General features: G+C 42.3%; 1 protein-coding gene across 1 annotated transcript in view; it reads right to left on the reverse strand.

Annotated features, from left to right (window-relative positions):
• Positions 1 to 20,727, reverse strand: part of ABCA4 (ATP binding cassette subfamily A member 4) — a 387,635-nt gene that overhangs the window by 238,093 nt on the left and 128,815 nt on the right. The window contains exons 7-11 of the mRNA XM_073643222.1: positions 12,317 to 12,406; positions 11,695 to 11,935; positions 10,218 to 10,357; positions 9,202 to 9,318; positions 6,406 to 6,603 (exon numbers count right to left, since the gene is read on the reverse strand). Coding sequence (XP_073499323.1) covers positions 6,406 to 6,603; positions 9,202 to 9,318; positions 10,218 to 10,357; positions 11,695 to 11,935; positions 12,317 to 12,406 — 786 coding nt within the window. The remainder of the gene's footprint in view (positions 1 to 6,405; positions 6,604 to 9,201; positions 9,319 to 10,217; positions 10,358 to 11,694; positions 11,936 to 12,316; positions 12,407 to 20,727) is intronic.

The raw sequence follows: 20,727 nt of genomic DNA on the forward strand, positions 1-20,727 counted from the left end.
CATAACAGTAATTCCAATAAGTTGTTTGATCCTCTCTCCTGAAACAGACCGATAGTAAAAACGAGCAATTACCTCACATCAAAGATGATGTTCTCAGGTTGTTACTCTCTTGGCAGACATCTCTTACAAGTAAAGGCTGTATTGTTTAACCCTCCCATTTGCAGAATTGGACTTTACGGGTTTATACATTTTTGGATGATCTAAGAAGCAATTTTCCAGGGCAGATGAAACTGAATATATTAGATTGGGTTTTTATTAATTTGTGGCTTTATATTTCCTGTTGACTAATAATACAATCATTCCGGATTTTTGTCTTTTAATTTTTCAATTTTATTTTTTTTCAGATTAATGAACTGTAAAGTAATTTCACATATAAAGTATTTTATTCAATGAATGTTAATAAATAATAATGCAATGAATCATGTCATCACATTCAGTGCGACACATCGTGAAATGATGGGTAATAGCTGGTAAGGTTGTAAAAAAAGAGAATAAGTGCTTGTGTTTTGCAACTTTGAAATTAGTGGTATTGAAGATGCAAAAACATATTGAAATGGTTTTGCAAATCGCTGCTCATTTTATTAGCTAAGCCAGTCTCCTCCTTGGTCAAGGCAGGTTTCATAAGCAGAGAAGGGGACTGGCTCAGCTATTAATATGAGCCAGTCAATCAGCCACACATAGCACTGGATAGAGTTTCACCACACCAGTGATGTCTGTGTAAGGGGCTGGCTGACTGTGCATTTCAATGGCAAAGCCAGCCCCCTTCTCCCCATGAAATAGGGGACTGGTTTATCTACTGAAATGAACCAGTCAGCCAGTCCTCTTCACACCCACTCTGGTCACATGGTGACACAGGAAACTCTCCCTTCTGTGGGTAGAGCACTTGACTGGAAGTGAAGCTGTCGAACCTGGAACAGTGGGGTTTCTGTTGAAAGCTGAAGCATATTTATAAAAGATAAAATTTACTTTTTCAGCTTAGTTATGTATATATATTTTTTAAATGAACAACCCTTTAAACTGACAATCAGAAGGCTTTCCAAATTTTCCCACCTCCAGATGAAAGAAAACGACATAGGTATTATAGTTACAAACTTTGGGCAGGTGCAGACGAGAGTATGTTCAGTTAGAGTGTGATATGACAAAACATTGAATCGCACTCGGACTAATATTATTCTGTGGGGCCGTGCCTATGTTCGATTTTTTCCGTGGATATTCGGATCACACTCGGCCATGCAAGTCAACGAGTGCGTTAAAAACATCGGACTGCACTCGGATGACATCTGAGTGCAGTTCGATTTCTGGGGCCACACAGAATGGAGAAGATAGAAAAAAAATTTCTCCATCTCCTCCTTGTCCGAAAGAATCAGAACACACTCTGATCACACTCTGATCAAACAATGACCAGAGTTTGGTGAGAGTGTCATTTGCATATTCTCGATGAGAGAATATATGGCTGTCTGCACTTAGCCGAAGTTTCAGTCCTGCCTTGACTCAACCCCATCCCTTTCTGAAATCAACCATTCATGGGCGTGGTTTATTTAAACCCTACACATTTTTGTTCCAGGATGTTACAAATTTGCCGGGATTGTTTTAGAAAAATCAGGACACACCCGAAAATTAATACATATGAGGTAGTTAATCTGTAAGTCAATGTCTGACTCATAAAAAAGCCTTAAAACATGACTTGGGATTTATTACATGACAATTATTGATATCTAGCCAAATGTCTCTTAAAGGGAATATGTCAGTAGGATCAACCCTCCTAAGCTGTCTATATAGACATGAAGGTCGTAAAAAGTTGAATAAAATTATACTTTGATATCAGAGATCCAATGTTTTATTCCAGAGAAATCCATAGTTTTCTTAATATGTAAATGAGCTGTTAAGATCTATGGGCTGGACACTGATCTCCATGAGAATTTGCCTCCAGGACTTATTTTAAATTAAAGGGAGGAGTTACCAGTGTGAGATACGTAGATTAGGAGAGCGGACTGTCAGTCATTACATGTCTCACACTGGTAACACCCCCTTTCATTTATAATAGCCTCTGGAGGCTGATTCTAAGGGAGATCTATGTCCGGCCCATAGATCTTAACAGCTCATTTACATATTAATAAAAATGTTGATTCCTCTGGAATAATATACCGGATCGCAGATATCAAGGTATCATTTTATTCAGCTTCCTATGCCCCTATAGACTGCTTAGCAGGCTTGATCCTACTGACAGATTCCATTTTATGGTGAAAATCAAGAATATTATAATTTGATACAAACTTATTACATTCCAGTTCTTTAGTGTCAGCCGTCTTGAGTTGGGACTTCAAGATTCAAGTTACAATTTGACATGTTAAATGAAGGCATTGTGGGTCACTTCTTATTTTAATAACTGACAGAATTATTTAAGCTTCAATTAGAAGCTATGGGAAGAGTTACAAGACAATGGGATTGACAAACCCATCCCTGCCTGGACAATAGAAAAGACTGAAGAAAGTGTGCGGGCAGCTTTCCTCATTACAGTACAGTATATGGATGCATTGTTGTGAGTCCATTGTTTACATATAGAGCTCATTTACATATTCCATAAATTATATAGCTCCTTTTAATTAATGAATGGAGAAATTACCATAAGGAAACAAATGAAAGTGAAATCTAATAGAAGAAGGGTTGTAAAAGAAAAGTAAGAGGGGACATAAAACACCTCGGACGGTTTCTTCACTGACAGTAGACGCCTGACTGCTCTTCAGTGACCTCTATGTCCTTATGTTTGTATGTATGGGGTGAAGATAATGTAATATAATGGGGGAGAATCACATTCATTAGACCATGTAATGAATGTAATAGAAGATCCTCGTCTTCACTGCAAGGACCCAACATACGGCGTCCCAGATGTAAGTGGAAGGCAGTGCGATACTGAGCTAAGCTCTAGTAAGACCTCACATTTTAGGTGTTGGTCAGAGATAAGTGGAACTTTTGAAACTTGAATTTTCCGACTTCAATGAATTTTCTCAAAAAATTTGATTTGCAGTGAATTAATTTGTGCAAACCTCAATATTATAAAGCTTGTAATTGCTTGGAAAATATACGTGGGTAGAGAACCCTGCTGACCATAAGAGCTTAAAGAAGTTGTCCACTACTATTTAAAATGCCACCAATGTATTTAAACTGTAAGAGAGAGTTTTTTTCTAATTACCTTGTGTGTTCTTTATTGCCTGTGAGTGGCGCTATCACTGGCTACTCACAGGCATCACGTGACCCCCGGCTGCAGCCAGCTCTGTCATCCACATACGTCAAGCCGGGCGTGACCCAGTGCTGCGCTCCCCGCTGATTGATGGGCTGTGGGCGGGGTCACAGCCCATCAATCAGCAGGGAGCGCATCACTGGCTCACGCCCAACTTGAGGTGACGTATGCAGATGATGCCTGTCAGCCGCTCACAGGCAATAAAAAACACACAAAGTGATTAGAAAAAAACTTCTCTCCACAGTTTAAATACATTGGGGGTATTTTAAATAGTAGTGGACAACTTCTTTAAATCCTACAGAAAAGGCAAAGAGAGATAAAAACCCACTGATCATAATAGCGTACACTCTGTAGGAGAGAAAGAACACGGTTGACCCTAAGAGCTTACACCCTACTGAAGAGAGAGAGACCTATACTGACCATAGGAGCATACATCCTATGAGAGAGAGAGAACCCCGATGACCATAAGAGCTTATGACTCGCCCCCTGGGCCTTTGTTGTGCGTGCACGTGTGTGCGGGGAATACCCGGAGCCGGATCGCTGGGGGATGCTGGGGTTTGTAGTCTCCGTTGCGGTGACCCGGCCCGTGCCCAGGGTGGTCAATTCAGTGGCAGTCTATTTGTAAGGTTTTAAGTTAATTGTCCGACTACGCCACCCGTGGATTGCGGTCAGTGCGGACCGCCGCTGCAAGGCAGACCGCTGGGGCTGATGGGGTATGCAGCTGAGGTAGTGTGACTCCCCACGGGAGGAGTGCAGCCCCAGGGCAGGGAATGTGGATGATGGGGGTGATGGTGCGGGCTTCCCAGTACTAATAGTGCTGACGCGGTGAGAAAGCAGAGAGACAAGGTGTTGCAGTTCAAATGCTTTACTCACAGTTCTCATCCAGGTCACTTGTGCGCAGGTAGGACCGCCCGAGCCGTGCTGCGTCCACCAGGCAAGGGGCTCGGTCAACCCCCAGGCAATTCCGGAGTGTGGCCCAGAACTCCCTTCTATTCCTTTCTCTGGCCGTGCCCCACCAGTGACACTACTTTTGTCCAGCTGCCTCGGGCCTTCTCTTGGGAGGGCTTCGTGCTCACTGCCCTGGCCCTATGTGGTATGCCTTCCTAGTAGGTGTAGTGAGGGGTCACACCAAGATATGATCGCGACCGCCGGTCCTTGGCTGAGGATTAGTCGCCTCCACCAACTTGGGATCCGGTACCCTGTTCTGCCAACCCGTCACCCGCAATCTCCTGGGCCTTTGGGGTTCCTTCTGCCTTCGTGTCTCTGGGCCTCTCTTGGTGTTCCGTTCCTTTCTTTCTTTCCTTTCTGTTACTGTTCCTTGCTGTTACTGTCCTTCTCCTCTGTCTCCGGCCTTCACTCTAGGTCTGCCTCGTGGAGCTGGGCCCTGGCTGAGCCACAGCTCTCTGTCAGCCCTCTCTGGCTGAACTCCTTCTCTCTGACTGTCTTGTCTCCTTCTCTCCCTGTTCTAAGATAGTGCCCACCTTATATACCTCCCTCTCTGTGTATGAGCCCAGGTGACTTGCAACCAATGGGCACCTCCCTATACCCAGAAACCCTTCCCTCCTGCTCCTACATCACTGGGTGTGCTTTCCCCTCCCCACTCCAGCCAGGGACAGATGCTGTTGTGCCTGCACTTCTGTCTCGTGGGAGCACCGTTGAGCTGTCCCCCGGAAATGGGGTGTGTGTGATGCATGCAGCCTACCGAGCCCTGTTCCACACTCCCTCCTTACCCGGGAGTGGAATACCACACCTCCGGTTGAGGTGCAATACCCCTGTAGCGGCCGAACCCTCGGGGCGCTACACTTACATTCTACAAAAGACAGAAAGAGAGGACCCCACTGACCATAAGAGCTTACACACTATAGAAGAGAGAGAATCCCACTGACCATAGGAGCTTACACTCTATAGAAGAGAGAGGGCCCCGCTGATCAGAAGAGCTTACACTCTACTGGAGGGAGAGAGAACCCTACTGACCATAAGAGCTTGCACCTTACAAGAGAGAGAGAACCCCGATGACCATAAGAGCTTACACCCTACAAAAGACAGAGAGATAGGACCCCACTGACCATAACAGCTTACACATTATAGAAGAGAGAGGATTTCACTGACCATAGGAGCTTACACTCTACAGGACAGAGAGAGGACCCAGCTGACCATAAGACCTTAGACTCTACAGGAGAGACAGAGGGGACCCTGCTGAACAGAACAGCTTACACTCTACAGACGAGAGAGGACCTCGTTGACCAGAAGAACTTACACTCTACAGGAAAGAGAGAGGACCTTGCTGACCATAATGGCTTACACTCTACAGTAGAGAGAGAGAGGACCCCACTGACCAAAAGAGCTTACACTCTACAGGAGAGAGTGAGGACCCCACTTACCATACAAGCTTACACTCTACAGGAGAGAGAGAGGACCTCGCTGACCATAAGAGGTTACACTCTACAGGAGCGAGAGAGAAGCCCGCTGACCATAAGAGCTTATACACTGCAGGAGCGAGACACACGACCTCGCTGACTTTAAGAGCTTACACTTTACAGGAGAGAGAGAGGACCGTGCTGACCATAAAAACTTACACTCTACAGGAGAGGGAGACTTAGGCCACGGCCCCACTATCAGTATTTGGTCAGTATTCGATCAGTATTTTTTCTCAGGAGAGGGAGGCAAAATCAGGTGAGGAACAATCAGAGTAAAGGTATAATAGAAACAAGTCACCAATTCTGCATTTATCACCCACTCCTGGTTTTGTCTCCAACTCCTGAGAAAAAATACTGACAGAATACTGATATTGGAGCCGTGGCCTTACTCAGTGACTCTGGAGATAGAAAACGACTCTTTCATGCAAACTGTGCTCCTCTGGGAATAACTGATCCGTGATGTCCCAGGTACTTACCACCAGTGTACAAGGTGTGATAATCCGATAGATGTCATAGCTGCAGGACTTTATGCGGAGACTGCACAACAATGCAAATTGATGCTAGCCCACTCTTTGATGCTTCAGCAGGGTGGGAAATGATTGCAAAAGTGTGAATCAAATATCAAAGTATTGGAATTTGCTTGAAACCATGAATTTCAGGAAATTCAACTTGAACTGGACCCTCTGATCTCTAGTGTTGGGTTATTGCACAATTGGATAAACAGAGATTATTATATATGAACTGACTTACCTCCATGTACTGGTTAGAGAGCCGCACAACATGATCAGTGAAATTAAACACATTTCTCCAGTCAAAATCTGCTTGTCCTTCCTGTCGTGCATCTGGATTACTATTGTCCACAAAATTAATCACATCATCGGCAGTTATTCCATTCTCTCCAAGTTGCCGGTTGAGAAAGTCTTTCACTGTTGGGTTTTTGACAGTATCCTTTAAACAAAAAGTGAAGTTAGACGGGGTCGGAAATGTTTGTGTCCCTTGCAGTGTTTCACCCAAAAAGAACAACTGACATTGCCGCGCGTCTTTGCTGCGCAGTGTGCCCTACTGGGCGCCATATTGGCAGGTTCTCTCCCAGCTATTGACTGCTCCCATTTATTAATGGAGCCTGACCACACATTCAAATCTACTGCTTTGTTAGTGACCAAGAAAAAAAATCATTACATTCTTGGGATTGGTGGGAAAAATCATTCCATTCCTGGGATTCGTGGGAAAAATCTGTCCATTCTTGGGATTGGTTGGAAAAATCATTACATTTTTGGGAATGGTGGGAAAAATCATTCCATTCCTGGGATTGGTGGGGAAAATCTGTCCATTTTTGGAATTGGTGGGAAAAATCATTCCATTCTTGCGATTGGTTGGAAAAATCTGTTCATTCTTGGGATTGGTGGGAAAAATCTGTCTATTCTTGGGATTGGTGGGAAAAATCATTCCATTCCTGGGATTGGTGGGAAAAATCTGTCTATTCTTGGGATTGGTGGGAAAAATCAGTCCATTCTTGAGATTGGTAGGAAAAGTCATGTCCATTCTTGGGATTGGTGGTAAATGAGAAGACACTTAGGATATAGTTATAACAATCTAATTTGGAGAAACCTACTTTTCAGGCAGTATTCACGTGATGCATTCATGAAAAGTGTTTGAGCTCTAATCTTCTAAAAACGTGGTAAAAAGAAGGGGTTTTATCACATTTTTGGACAAAATGTTTTGGAAACGTATCATGTAATCATACATGATACGTTTGTAGCAAAGGCGAGAGAGCTTGTAAGGGAATTCCTATATGATGTTTCAAAGATGGAGAGAGGCTGCCATTTGCTGGCCAGACACAGTCAAGCGGAACCAAGATATGCAAGGGAAGTTGAAAGGAGAGCAGATTTAGACGCTGGACCCGATCAGGTGACTTCCAGGAAGGAGTTCCGGGAGATAAGAGGCCAGCGAGCCAAACCTGAGGGGTCTTTGGCGCCAAGCAGCAGAAAGGAGCAGACGTGTTCCCTGCGTGCTGAGAAGCCCCGCGTGACAGGCCTAAGCCAGATGCCTGTGAGGTGCCACAGCCGGGCACCAGTAGAAGAGCTCCGGATCCCTCACAGATGTGACCCGAGTGCTGTGCCTGCTGAGGAGACTCGGAACCTGCTTGCGGTGCTGAGTGAGTTCGCGGAACCCGACGTCGCCCGCCGACAGACGAGGTCTGGACCCCCCTACCCAAGGCTTGAGAGACTGCCTCCAACGGCCAAGCAGAGAGGACTTGAGAGACGGCTGCCCCAGGAAAGTCACGCGAGCGAAAGCAGAGGAGCTGCATACGTGAACAGGGCCGTCACTTCTACTGTTCACTCACTGTACCGGGGACAATTGGGTTTAGGTACTCAGGTTGGGAGGGGAACGGTTGGGGCTAAAGAAGCTCAACGTGACCTAATTGAATTTATCCGGAAAAAGACTCACGGCCTAGCAGGAATAACCGGTGACCCCCGCTAGAGCCATATGCACAGTTAAGGAACTCACGTGGTGTCTCCCATGATCTAGGGCACCACATTACCTTGAGAGACTTCGCATTTTGCTAATACTTCAAATTACTGTTTATTACCCTTGTTGCAATCCCTTGTTCAGCGTACCTGTTAATATATATATATATATAAACTGTTTATATTCAACTCTTACTGTTCTCGCCTTGTGTCTCTGTGCGTTGCATCCCGGCACCTGCATTACACGTTTCCAAAACATTTTGTCCAAAAATGTATACACAAAGCATTTTGATTTCTTCTTCTACTCTAACATAAAAATGAAATTTCTAAACATGCTATATTTTTTTACTTTGCGTTTTTTTGACTGAGGTGTGTTTCTCAAAAATGCACAAAGTCAATTCTTTCAGCTGTTTTAATGAATCAAAAACCCACTATAAAAAAACCTGATTTCCACTGCGCATTTCTGGCCATAGCCTTAATTTTCTAAACAGAAAAAAATGTATTGAAATCATGTGTAAACATACTCTTAGGCTACTTTGCGGTCACGGTGCTTTCTTTTGCAGTAATTGAGGTTAAAATGCATGCTTTTTGCTGTGATTTTTTAAAATTGTGAAAATTGGTGCATTTTTTATTGTGGCAAAAAAGCAGCACCACTGCAAAAAAAAGATGCATCGTCATAACATGTGAATGCGGCCTAAAAGAGATTTCAGGAAAGTGGACCCCAAACTGTGTAGAATACCTAAAATAACAAACTCAGCAGGTACTCACCCTCCATAAGCCCAGTGCCAGCTCCCTGTCGCAGCTCCGGTCCTGGTGCTTTGGCTGCAGCGGTGATGTCACGTCAACCTCTCTAACCAGTCACTGAGCTCAGCAGCTTATTTCACACAGTTTGCAGCCCACTTTGATGAAAGTGGACTACCCTTTAAGGTATCAATTACAATTTTGCAACTAAGTAAAACTGAATATTGAAGCATATTTTTTTCCAATATTTTTTAATTTTTTTATTGCACTTTTTTTTTTAACTCTATCTTCTTTAGCTACCAATAGAAAACACATGTGAAGTAATTAATAAACGTACCCGGACGACATTCATCTGAACACTGCTTTGCATGAAGTGCCACACCTGAGGTCCCACTTCTTCCCAGGCTTTGCCCATTTGCCTCAAGCGTTCAAGTTGCTCAAAGGTAGTATTAGCCTGAAATACAAGATTACGAGCTCTGTGCTTTAGATGCATAAGATATTCATGCGAATCTCCAATTATTCTAATTAAATTCACAGAACATCAGCTTCTCTTACTAATGAATAAATCACTGAGTCATTTTACAATATTGGTCAGAAAACATTATAAGATATGTAGAAGCACGGAGTCGGGTGACTGCAGGCTTCTGATACACAGTACTTTGTATTTCAAATTCTCCTGATTTGTAAGATCATTGAATGGAAACCTTAAAGGGGTATTCTCAAGTTTGGAAGTCATCTCGTATCCACGGCCGGTTTGACAACTAGGACCACCATTAATCCTGAGAAAAGTTAGAAGTTACGTTCTATCCATCGGATAACTTCCCCGTCACCGGAGGTTCGACTGCTTGGACCCCCACCGATCCCAAGAACTTGGGCTCTGAAAAGCCTTATGTGAACGGAGCGGAAGTCGATCATGTGCACAGCCGCTCCATTAATTCTCATGGGAGTGCCAAAAACCAGTCAATTTCAGCACTCCGTTATCTCTGGCTTTCTCATTTAGTATAAATGGAGCGGCAGTGCACATGATCGACTTCCACTCCATTCACACAAGGCTTTTAAGAGCCCAAGTTCTCGGGATCGGTGGGGGTCCAAGCAGTCGAACCTCCGGCGACGGGAATGTTATCCAATGGATAGGATATAACTTGTAACTTTTCTAAGGATTGGTCGTGGTTCTAGCTGTCAGACCGACCGTGGATACAGGATGACTTCCAAACTTGAGAATACCCCTTTACACAATGCAAAAAAGTCCTCGACTAACTATGGCTGACTCTGGACATTTATATATTTAACTATAAAAATCTATAAAGGCAATAGTTTGGACTATATTATAGCAGCAGCAAAAAAAAGCCTTACTTTCTTCAGAATTTCTCGAATTGCCGGGGCATCAGGAGTGTAAAGAATTTTTCCCATGAGCAATGGTTTCATTGCACTCCATGCGATTTTGGTTGCAGGATTGGACTCCATACTTTGCATCAGGGCATTACAAAATGGTGCTATTGATAAACATGATAGACATTAATATATCCTTAATTATACTGTACTTTACACTATTTAGAGAAAACCTGTCGGTAGCATTTTAGAGGGACAACCGATGCTTCTGATGAATTACAGTGTTACATAATTATATGATTCCTATATCATCCCAATCCATTGCTTTATTGCAAAGCATTCTGCTCTTTTATCCCTACGTAAATTAGACTGCAAGTGCACTGGGCTTTGCAAGTGCACTTGCAGTCACTGCTCCTAATTATTCCTCCCTGCTTGGTGCCTCTCAGGATGCTTTGTTAACAGTGCAGATAATGTGACAGGCAACAGCCTTTTGATCCAAAGGTGTCCATATCCAATACATATTAAAGGGAATTTGTCACCCCCCTGGGACTTATCAGACCTCTAATATGGGCATACAGGTGATAGAAATGTGAATCTATACTTACCTGTAAGGCCCATATTAGAGATCTGATTGCTTTGAAAATGTTTTTTATAAAATCCTTTTACCTATGCTTGGCGTCCGAGGGACGCCAAGAAATCCCAGCCTACTTAATTAATTTCAATATCCCCCCCCCCTCCCCTGCATGTCACAGGGTCTTGTGACGTGCAGTTCCCGTGGCCGGATCCCGCGCCTGCGCAATTTACCTGGTATGCAAGGCGCGGTAATTCCGGCAGTCTGTGTATCCTCGTGGAGCAGGGATCTTCTGCGCAGAAGACGGCGAGTCACTCTGCTTTCCCGGCGTCTGCGCAGAGGATCCCTGCATGATTTCAGCCTTATATGGCTTCTCCCCATCCTCATTTCTCCCCATTCATGCAAATGCATCTCTCAGCTGCTATCCGGTTTGTGAATGTGACTATACAGTCATGGCCAAAAGTTTTGAGACTGACACAAGTTTTGGTTTTAACAAACTTTGCTGCTTCAGTGTTTTTAGATTTTTTAGTCGGATGTTTCTCTGGTTACAAATATCAGCATTTCATAGGTGTTTACATTTTTATTGACAAATACATCGAGTTTATGCAGATTCAATATTTACAGTATTGACCCTTATTTTCCAAAACTGCCCTTCACTCTGGCAGCTGGATATCAGATTCTGGGTGAAATCCTGACTGATGACATCTTGTTCTTGCCTAATCAGTGCTTGGAGTTTATCATCATTTCTGTGCTTTTGTTTGTCCTCCCTCTTTTTCAGGATTGATCACAGGTTTCCTATGAAATTGAGATCTGTGGAGTTTCTCAAAACTTTTGGCCACAACTTTACACTTTTTTCATCTATGTTTTGTCAGACTGGTAGATCAAACTACAACCATATCGGTTACTTTATGGTTCCATTGGAACACCTACTGGTTGTCTTGTCGTATAAATAATTAGATTCTTTCTTGGATGAGTTCACTCCGAGGAAAACCTTGTAGTTATTATCTTCATACCAGTTAAAGGAGAAAACTCTGGAACCACCTCCCTCCGGATAACCACAAAACAAGAGTGAAAGAGAACTCATGAGTTGTGTGAAGGTCGCTGGTCCTCCTTCTTGCACAATAGGTCGCAAAACCCATAGAAGATCCTGGATACTTTGCTTTTGTGACAACTACAGTGAAAAGAACAATACAAATAGTAGATAGGATTCGTGAAGAGAGTTTTAATAAAAGTAATGAAAATCTTATACTTCTAGTCCTTAGGTAGATAAAACTCTGCTCATTTTTGGGGTCAAAATAAAGACATACAGATTAGCTCTCCTCCAGAAGGAAGAATATGGTCTCTGCATTGCCACATATTGGGCGCAAATACCATATAAATTATAGTCTGACCCTTTAAGAGGTTTAGAAATAAGACTAAGAATATTATCCAAACCTGACACCCAACTGTAGACAGCTGTTTTTCAGTACTGGCCCCTTGTAGAGTACTGGTCGGCTTCTATAAAAACGCAACTGAAACCATAAAATAGACAAGAAATAGGTCGAGCACATACCTCTCTCAGTGCGTCTGACATATTAGAGACAACTTTTCCCCAGAATCTGAGATCGATCCCACGAGAACTGCTGTCTAGAATAGTTGGAAGCTGCAGAGACATTAAATAAAAAGAAGATAATATATAAATATAAAACCAGAAGGAAAAGAACTCACAAGAAAAAAAGGTAACAATGATTCACCTTCAATGTCTTCCATGTGTTTTTTATTTAGAAAACATAGCATAAAATATCTATCTGTCCATCAATCCATCCATCCACACTCCTCAACATTGAAATTGCAGCACCATGAATGAAAAGTCGTGGAATTATGGAAATCACAGGATGGACAGACATGTTAATAATATGCAAATGATGAAGAAATGGAAAGTAAACTTTCAAAACATTTCAGTTTATTCAGCATTAAGTATGAGCTCCACGTGCAGAAATTCTTGCACTTACAGCCTTGACTGCTATCAGTGAGGTTATTAATGGTTGTCTGGGGAATTTTCTGCCACTCCGAATGTACTTAGGCATGAAAATCATCAAGATTCGCTGCTGGCAGCTCCATTTGTGATTGCCAAGCAATGACTTCCCAGATGTGCTTGATGGGAGACAAGTCCGGGGATGCTGCGGGCCATGGTAACACATTTAGGCCACTAAGGCTGCTCACAGCTACGCGAGCAACATGCTGCTGGATTGTAAAAAATGGCTCCGGGAACACTCTGGAGAAATGGCAGCATCACTGGTTTCACGACCAAATCAATATAACACCGAGCTATTAGTGTACCTGGAATAAAGACTTGAGGGCTCCTTCTGCTGTACATTATACCACCCAACACCATAATCCTGAGAGTAGGACAGGTGTGACATTCCATCGTGAAGCCTTCTTCATGGTGTTGCCTATGTGGTCCTCAGACCAATATCCAGCTATCACTGCTTCCAAAACAAAAGAGGGACTCATCACTGAAGAGGATAGATTTCCATTCCAGCCTCCATTGTGGTCTTGTTCTACACCATTATAGCCTTTGAGAGCGGTGCAATAAGGTCAATGACGCATTGATATGGAACGTCCAATTTTACTTGCAGCACATAATGGATTACTTATGGAACCATTGGTACTGCCATTTCTCTAAAGTGTCTCAGGAGCCATTTTCAACACGACAAGACCAAGCCGCCTGTTGCTCATGCTACTGTGAGCAGCCTGTGTGACCTAAAGGTGCTACAATTACCGTCTCTGGCCTTGTCTGCTATCCAGCACATCTGGGACATCATTAGTCAGCAATTACAAAAGGGAGCTGCCAGCAGCGGATCTTGATGACATTTGTACCCAAGTGCATTCAGCGTGGTAGAACATTCCTCATACAACCATTAATCACCTCACTGATGGCAGCCAAGACTTGGCATCTGCATATGGCACTCATACTTGATACTGAGTAAATTGAGATTTTTCGAAAATGTTTCAATTTTTAAATTTTTTCACATTTGCAGACCATTAACAGGTCTATTCATCCAGTGATTTCTATAATTCCATGACTTTTCCTTTTTGGTGATGCAATTTCAATGCTGAGAAGTGCATATAGGCAGTACACAGGATGTGCAGCACTATCATACATGTTCTGCACTGGATTACTACAATATAAGGAACAGAATGTATCACTTGTATTATTATTTTTTAATAAAGATAATGTTACATATTCTTTTTTAATCTGTTTTTATTTTTTACTGTAAATTTTAACTCTCTGTTTCCATACATGATTATGGGGGCAATGATCTTCTCTGAGCTGCTGTTAGCAGCCATCAGACATGCCTTACAGTAGACACATTAATCATAATAACCTGATCCTGTTCGTTGACTTTTAATGGAGAGTTTTCTGGACATGGTCAGTGTCCTGTTCAGAGGTCATGGTGAGGGATGAGCTGCGTCTATGAACTTTTGCGACATCCTGCGTTATCTATATGTAGGAGATTGTAATCCTACCTGTCATTACTGATGACTTTTAACAAGTGATCAGTATAAAAATAGATTGTTTAAATATTCACAATGGCAATGGGAAATTTTTGAAAAAATATTCAAAACTTCTTAAATATGTTCGATGGCCTGTTTCTTTGAAATATTGAGAAAACGTTTATTGGAGTTCTATCTCGAAAGCCCCCACTCAGAGATTTTACAGCTAGAGCAGAGGTCCCCAACCGCCGGTCCGCGGACCAGGACCGGGCCGTTGGGGTTTTTCAGCCGGTCCGCGGCGCCGCTGACAGTTGTAGAGGATCAGCAGGGAGAAAGCCAGCATGTGATCAGTAGCCTATAAGAAAAGAGGAGGAGGGACTGGCAGTGAATAGATAATTAGCCATGCGGCCCTACTCACAGAATGTGCTCAGGCAGGAGCAGGGACAAGCAGGTCATGTGTGTCCAGCGCTCCTTCCCCTCCTGCTAGCTGCGAGTTGGAGGGGGAGGGGCTCTGGATGCTAATGGGAAGCTAGATATGACATCAGGTGTCCCACCCTTATGACTCCGGTAGCTGTGTTCTGGTGTCGTGCGGCCCAGCAGCAGATTTTCTGGTTAAAGTGAAAAAAGCAAATAACAGTGAAAATTCATAGCAGCAGTGGCTGTGTCCAGTAGCAGCAGTAGTGGTCATCATCATCAGATGGGACCTAGATGGGACAGTCTTGTTGCAGGAAAACAAGCCCAGTGCTCCCACTGATCCAAGGAAACAAGCCTGGTGCTCCCACTCATTCTGAACCTATGGTAAGTTGAATCACATTCTCATTATAAATGTCATAATTATATGATAAGTATGCACTAAGCTCCACCCCTCCATAACCCCACCCACATATGACCAAAGCCCCGCCCCCACCGGGCCATTGAAAACTGGTCTTGCTTAAAGCCGGTCCCTGGTGCAAAAAAGTTTGCCGACCACTGAGCTAGAGAACCCCTTTAAGAAATGCAGTTCTGCCGCGTGCCACGAAAAGCCCCGGGACAGGTGCACATGTCTCCTCTCTGGCGCAACAACTGCAATAAAATATACCCTTTTCTCCTGGATTTTCTGGACTGAAGTATTGACAAACCACGGCTGCTATTACACCAGAGTTTGTGCATACCACACGTGAGGTGCCCGTGATTTGTAATCTGATGGAAGGTATGCCTCCAAGCTGTCTGTGAGCCTCAGCAAAATATAATCAGTCTCTTTATACCAGGAAACAATGCAGGCTCTTTTACTTAGTTGGCACTTTGCAAATACTTTTTCAATATTGAGCAATGCTTAAAGCAAACAGTTTAAACTAAGTGAAACTTTCCCTCAATATTTACTAAATAAATTACACTGTAGCAGCCGTCAGAACAGGAAAATCATTCAAAAGTTTGCTGGTTACCAATAGCTTTGTAGAGAGTCAGCTTTGGGGATCTGCAACTGTCTCAGGGTTCCTTAGCTGTTCCAAGTTATAGGGGCACAACCTGGCACGTGGCTACCTGGCACCTAAATCTTGTATCCACCAAATCTTGTATCTAGTCCTTGTCTTTAGCGATGTCTGGTAGTATTTTTTGGCACTGCATACCATAATATTTTTTACAGTAAATGATTGTGGATTAATTGTATAGCATTTTAACTAAGGGTCTGTTTAGATGGGTTGCTGATCAGTAAACTTTTACAGATCAGCGGTCATTTGACAGCCTGTTTACAGAAGCAGACAAATGCAAACAATGCGCACTGGGCCATCTATACTGGATCACTCAGTGCGCATAGCGTGCCACTGTTCTCGGCAGCACTATCAAGAATGTGCTGCCAAAAATGATTATCTTTTGTGCTGCACAAAAGATCATGTCACCTGATGAACGAGCATTTTACTCATTCATTGGGCGATCGGCAGCCTGTTTACATGGCAAGATGATTGTGAAACGAGCGTTTTGAACAACGCTCCTTCATGATTATCTTGAAGTGTAAGTGCCCCTTTAGACAACTGTATGAAAGTGTGATTTTGCTAACGAATGTGCCGATATTTGGTTATTTTATGGCACTGACAATTAGGCATTGTCTGGTAATTTGAACAGTGTATGCAGAGTATAGTCAACCATATCAGAAGCAAGGAGCGTCAACAGAACGCACTGCACAGGACCAGATTTTGCTTCAACACATGTGAAATACTCTATAAATAAAATAATTTTAAAGGGAACCTCGGGCAGCATGAATCAGGGCCTGGCTGTGCCATTGCAGCCAAGTATATGTTATTCTGCAAGCCGCAGCGTTTCAGAAGAAATATAGTTTGAAAAACTAGGGACCATAGGGAGAGACCAGACTATTCCAGTGCAGCCCCTGGCCGCCTTCTCCCAGCGCCGCTCCAGATGATTGATAAGTCACTGCCGATGTATACACATAGGAGAGACCTGTCAATCAACTGATTATGTGTTGAGAAGAAGCCCGTGAGGGTGTCACCGGGCTAAACTTGTCTTTCCCTATAGTCCCCAGCCAGCTTTTCAAACAATTTTTTTCTGAAACATTGGAGCTTTTCAGAGTAAAACATACCTAAGCTGCCAACGTGCTGTCAAGCTCTGATTCATGACAGACTCAATTTAAAAGTTTTAGACTAATTAATTTTTACTCAAAAATAACATATCTCTCTGACTCTGATGCATCATCAGCTACTTGCCCTGACCCTAAAATACAGATTTCACTTCCTTTACTGCTCTGTGTACAGATTACTGACAGCAAACATTGATTCACACATTGAGTCAAAAGTCACCACAATCTGTACTCTTCATTCTTCTCGGTCTCTCGGGTAGAAAAGGGGAAATTTGAGAATGCACATAAATTACAGGTATGCATTCTCCTTACAGTTCAACATTGATTGTTAATATGGCTCCTAATTCCAGGGCTTTAAAAATGTTTACTTTATGGTGGCTTCTTCTGGATCAACAGTGGAACATGAAAGGTTGAACTAGAAGAAACTTTTTTTTTCCAACCTGGCTGCCTCTAATACTATACTGTTATTTTATGAGTATGTACTTTATTATTTTAATGGGTCCCCTGACAATAAGTTGATTATAGGGTACCCCATTATTGAAGCCCAAAGAAGTCACATGTAATCATTGAAGAAATCCAATATCACATAAACACTGAAGTGGTAATTTCTTTTCTCTACTTATTGGCATCACCAGGAGTTAATGGCAGTAGTAAGGCTTGTGAGCAGTCATGTGAAATCATGGCAACTTGCAAGGATCTTTAGGTGACCACCAGAGCATTTCCGGGACAGTGGAAAAGTTTTATCGTCATTTTATAACATTTGCAGCTTTTAATTTTTCAACAGCGGAAAACTCTGCAGCGCTTATTTAAGAAGTCATTATACATAACACAGTGCCCATTGAAATCAAAGGACTGTTCTTGCAATGCATGAACAAGCTGCGGTTTCCATAGTGTGAGTTGCTCTGACTATGAGCTTATTCACACTTCAGTTTTTCTCTCGTATGATAAAAACTCACCGAGTTTGACATAAGCCTCACAAACTGTTATTAGTTTGTACATATTACTTGCACCTGCTGGTTATCTTATTGTTTGCTACTAGCATCGTCAACTGTAATAAGAGACTGTTCTCACTATTTTGCAATCTGCTGTGGATTCTATAACTTGCATCTGGTTTGGTTAATCCATCGTTTGCTATAAGCATCACAAACTGTTCTTAGAGTCAATTTTCATTACACGGCTACCTGCTGTGGACTTTGCTACTTATATCTGTGTGCTGCTTTAGACCAGCCATTTTCATTTGCATAGGCTCTCCTTGTTCTGTAGGTTCTGATGTGTTACGCCTCACTTGTTTGTTTGCTGTCCAGCATAGCCTGTTGTTCAGGTCCTCTCTGTTGCATGTGGTGTCCAGCCTGGGTTTTTACATCTATCCTAAGCTGCAACTTTGTGAATCCACCTCTCCAGGCTAACACTGACTGTTGACCACTGCACTTTGAAGATAAATTAAAGAAAACATAATATATCATCATCATCTGGAGCAAGAGTTTTATTACTGTGTGGTCCAAGTATCAGCATTTTCTCGTACTTAAGAAAATTCTTTTTACACCTTCTCCTAACAATCTGTAAAAATTGGACTGCACGCAAATGGCATCTGAGTGCTTTACAATTTTTTCACGGATCCATAGGCTTGCATTGCCGATTTTGATCCTGCACTCTGATCAAAATCGGACATGTCCCTGTGATTTTGTGCGGACCACTCAGTCTACGAAAAATCACGGACATGTGAATGACCCCATTCACTATTACAAGTACAAGTACTATCCGTAAAAGCCCGGATGGCGCTTGTACTTAAAAAACAGACATCTGAATGAGCCCTAATAGATCAGGGCACCCCTTGTCCCTTAAAGCTCAGCTTTTTTTCTATTCTCAAGATTAACTCATAAGTGCTGTTTATTGCCCATGTTTACCCTCAAAAACAAAATCAAATTGTATATTATAATATTTTCTTTGGCAAACTGTACCTAACAACTAATGCTTCACGTTTCCTTCAGATACCAAGCTTATGAGTAAGTCTTCTTTTCCTGAGGACAAACTATTTAAAGTGCCTTATGGAACAATAGAGGGAATTCATTATGAGAGGAATTCTTTACGTTGGTTTGGCTTCTTTCTGCATTGCTGTTATTTGCACAAAATTCATGTTTGATAAATTTGGCAAATCTCTAGAAATAACACTTCTGCCTAGAATTAATTTTCCACTATTAAAGGGAACCTGTCACCAGGAAAACGCTATTAACCTGCAGATATGAGGTTAATCTGCAGGGTAATAGCGTTATTAACCTGCCAACTGCTGCTGGGAGAAAATGAGCTTTATTACCCTGGCAGCATTTGGCTTCCAGCCACAGGGCTGTGTTTTTGGACAATTCACAGCTGACATCAACCACAACTACCATTACACCGATTGCCAATGCACCAGGGCATCGAAAAGAGCTGAGGCAAAGCACCAGAATTGAACATCTAATGTCATGCGCCACTTCTGGGGCAGCTGTGGGCTGGTAATTTTAGGCTGGGAAGGGCACAATAATCATGGACCTTCCCAGCCTGATTATATCAGTTCTCTGCGGTCTGCTTTACCTTTGCTGGTTACAATAAATGGGGGGGGGGGGACCCCCACGTCATTTTTTTCATTGACTCATTTATTAGGTTAATAGCTGTAACATTAGATAACACACAAGGCACTAAAGGGTGCCATTTTTTATAATGTGTCCTGGTGTTGTGAAATTAGATCTATCTATCAGGGGTTTTTGCAAAGTTTGCAAACCTTTAACATATAAAAATCATTATTTTCTTCAAGTCATTTTATTCTGGTACAAGTCACACGGATGCTACACGTATATCACACCGATATGCAACACTGATAACACCTGTACTGTTTTTGTCAGTATGGCTACCATCAGGACAAGTGAAGAGGGCCTAACACTGAAAGGAACAGAGAGCAGAAAGTCGTCAGAACCAGAAGGAGGCGCTTTGATAGATTTGTAACATTTTTGCAGAGCACTCAGCTAGATACAGAACTTATGCTGCAAAATGGTAAAAATAAATAATGAAGACTATTTACAAAGTTGCTTTATTTTACATTTAGGAAGCAAATGAACAATAAATAAAAAATCTATGTGGCGGTCTATGTAGCCATTAAGGTATGCGCAGCAATTTATGATGTTTTTTGATAAAAATAACGATATTTATTTTTTTGGCAAAAATATTGCGCGCATAGCCATAATGAAAATATTCTGCTTTAATTTCCTTACATATTCTTTTGATTCATATTTGCCTCAGCAAGCCCCAAATTTTGCATTGATTTTTTTTTTTTTCATTTCAGAATAGGGTTTTGCAAAACCCCATGCAATAGCAATATACTATACTTTGTTGAGAATTTTTGGTGCGGCCATTGTCTGAATGTGGCCTAAATAGTTTCATTATTTATCTTTCATCTCTAAAAGAAGGCTACCTCTACTTTGCAAAAAGTGGAAAAAACATGAAAAACTGCTAAAAAAAATAGGAAAAATACAAGGATCCATAAAATAGATGGAAATGATATTGTAAATATATAACAGAGAATAATAGCAACAAATATCTCTTCATTTATGTCTTCCTCGTCATCTCTTTTCTTGTGGTGTACATGCCGTAGCGGCAGTAGACCCTTTTCCTGTAATAAGCACAATGAAGCTGACAGCTGTAATAACAGCGGAGATCCAGGCAGAGGCTCACTTTACCAGCTACAGCTGAGAAAACCAGATACAAAGCACTAGAATCACACTGCTGGTTCTCTACTCCACAGGTACCAATGTGACTTGCTGCGTCCTGCGCCAACATAAATATGCTTCCTTTTCCGATCAAAAGATAGCCTATAAACATGACTTGTTTTCTTTTTCTGAACTATTTGTGTAGAAATGTTAAAATAAAAAAACAATCCGTGTGACCAGAAC

This window comes from Phyllobates terribilis, unplaced genomic scaffold (assembly GCF_046119375.1).
Source record: "Phyllobates terribilis strain yellow unplaced genomic scaffold, ASM4611937v1 Scaffold_8__6_contigs__length_399053987, whole genome shotgun sequence".
NCBI classification, from domain to species: Eukaryota; Metazoa; Chordata; class Amphibia; order Anura; family Dendrobatidae; genus Phyllobates; species Phyllobates terribilis.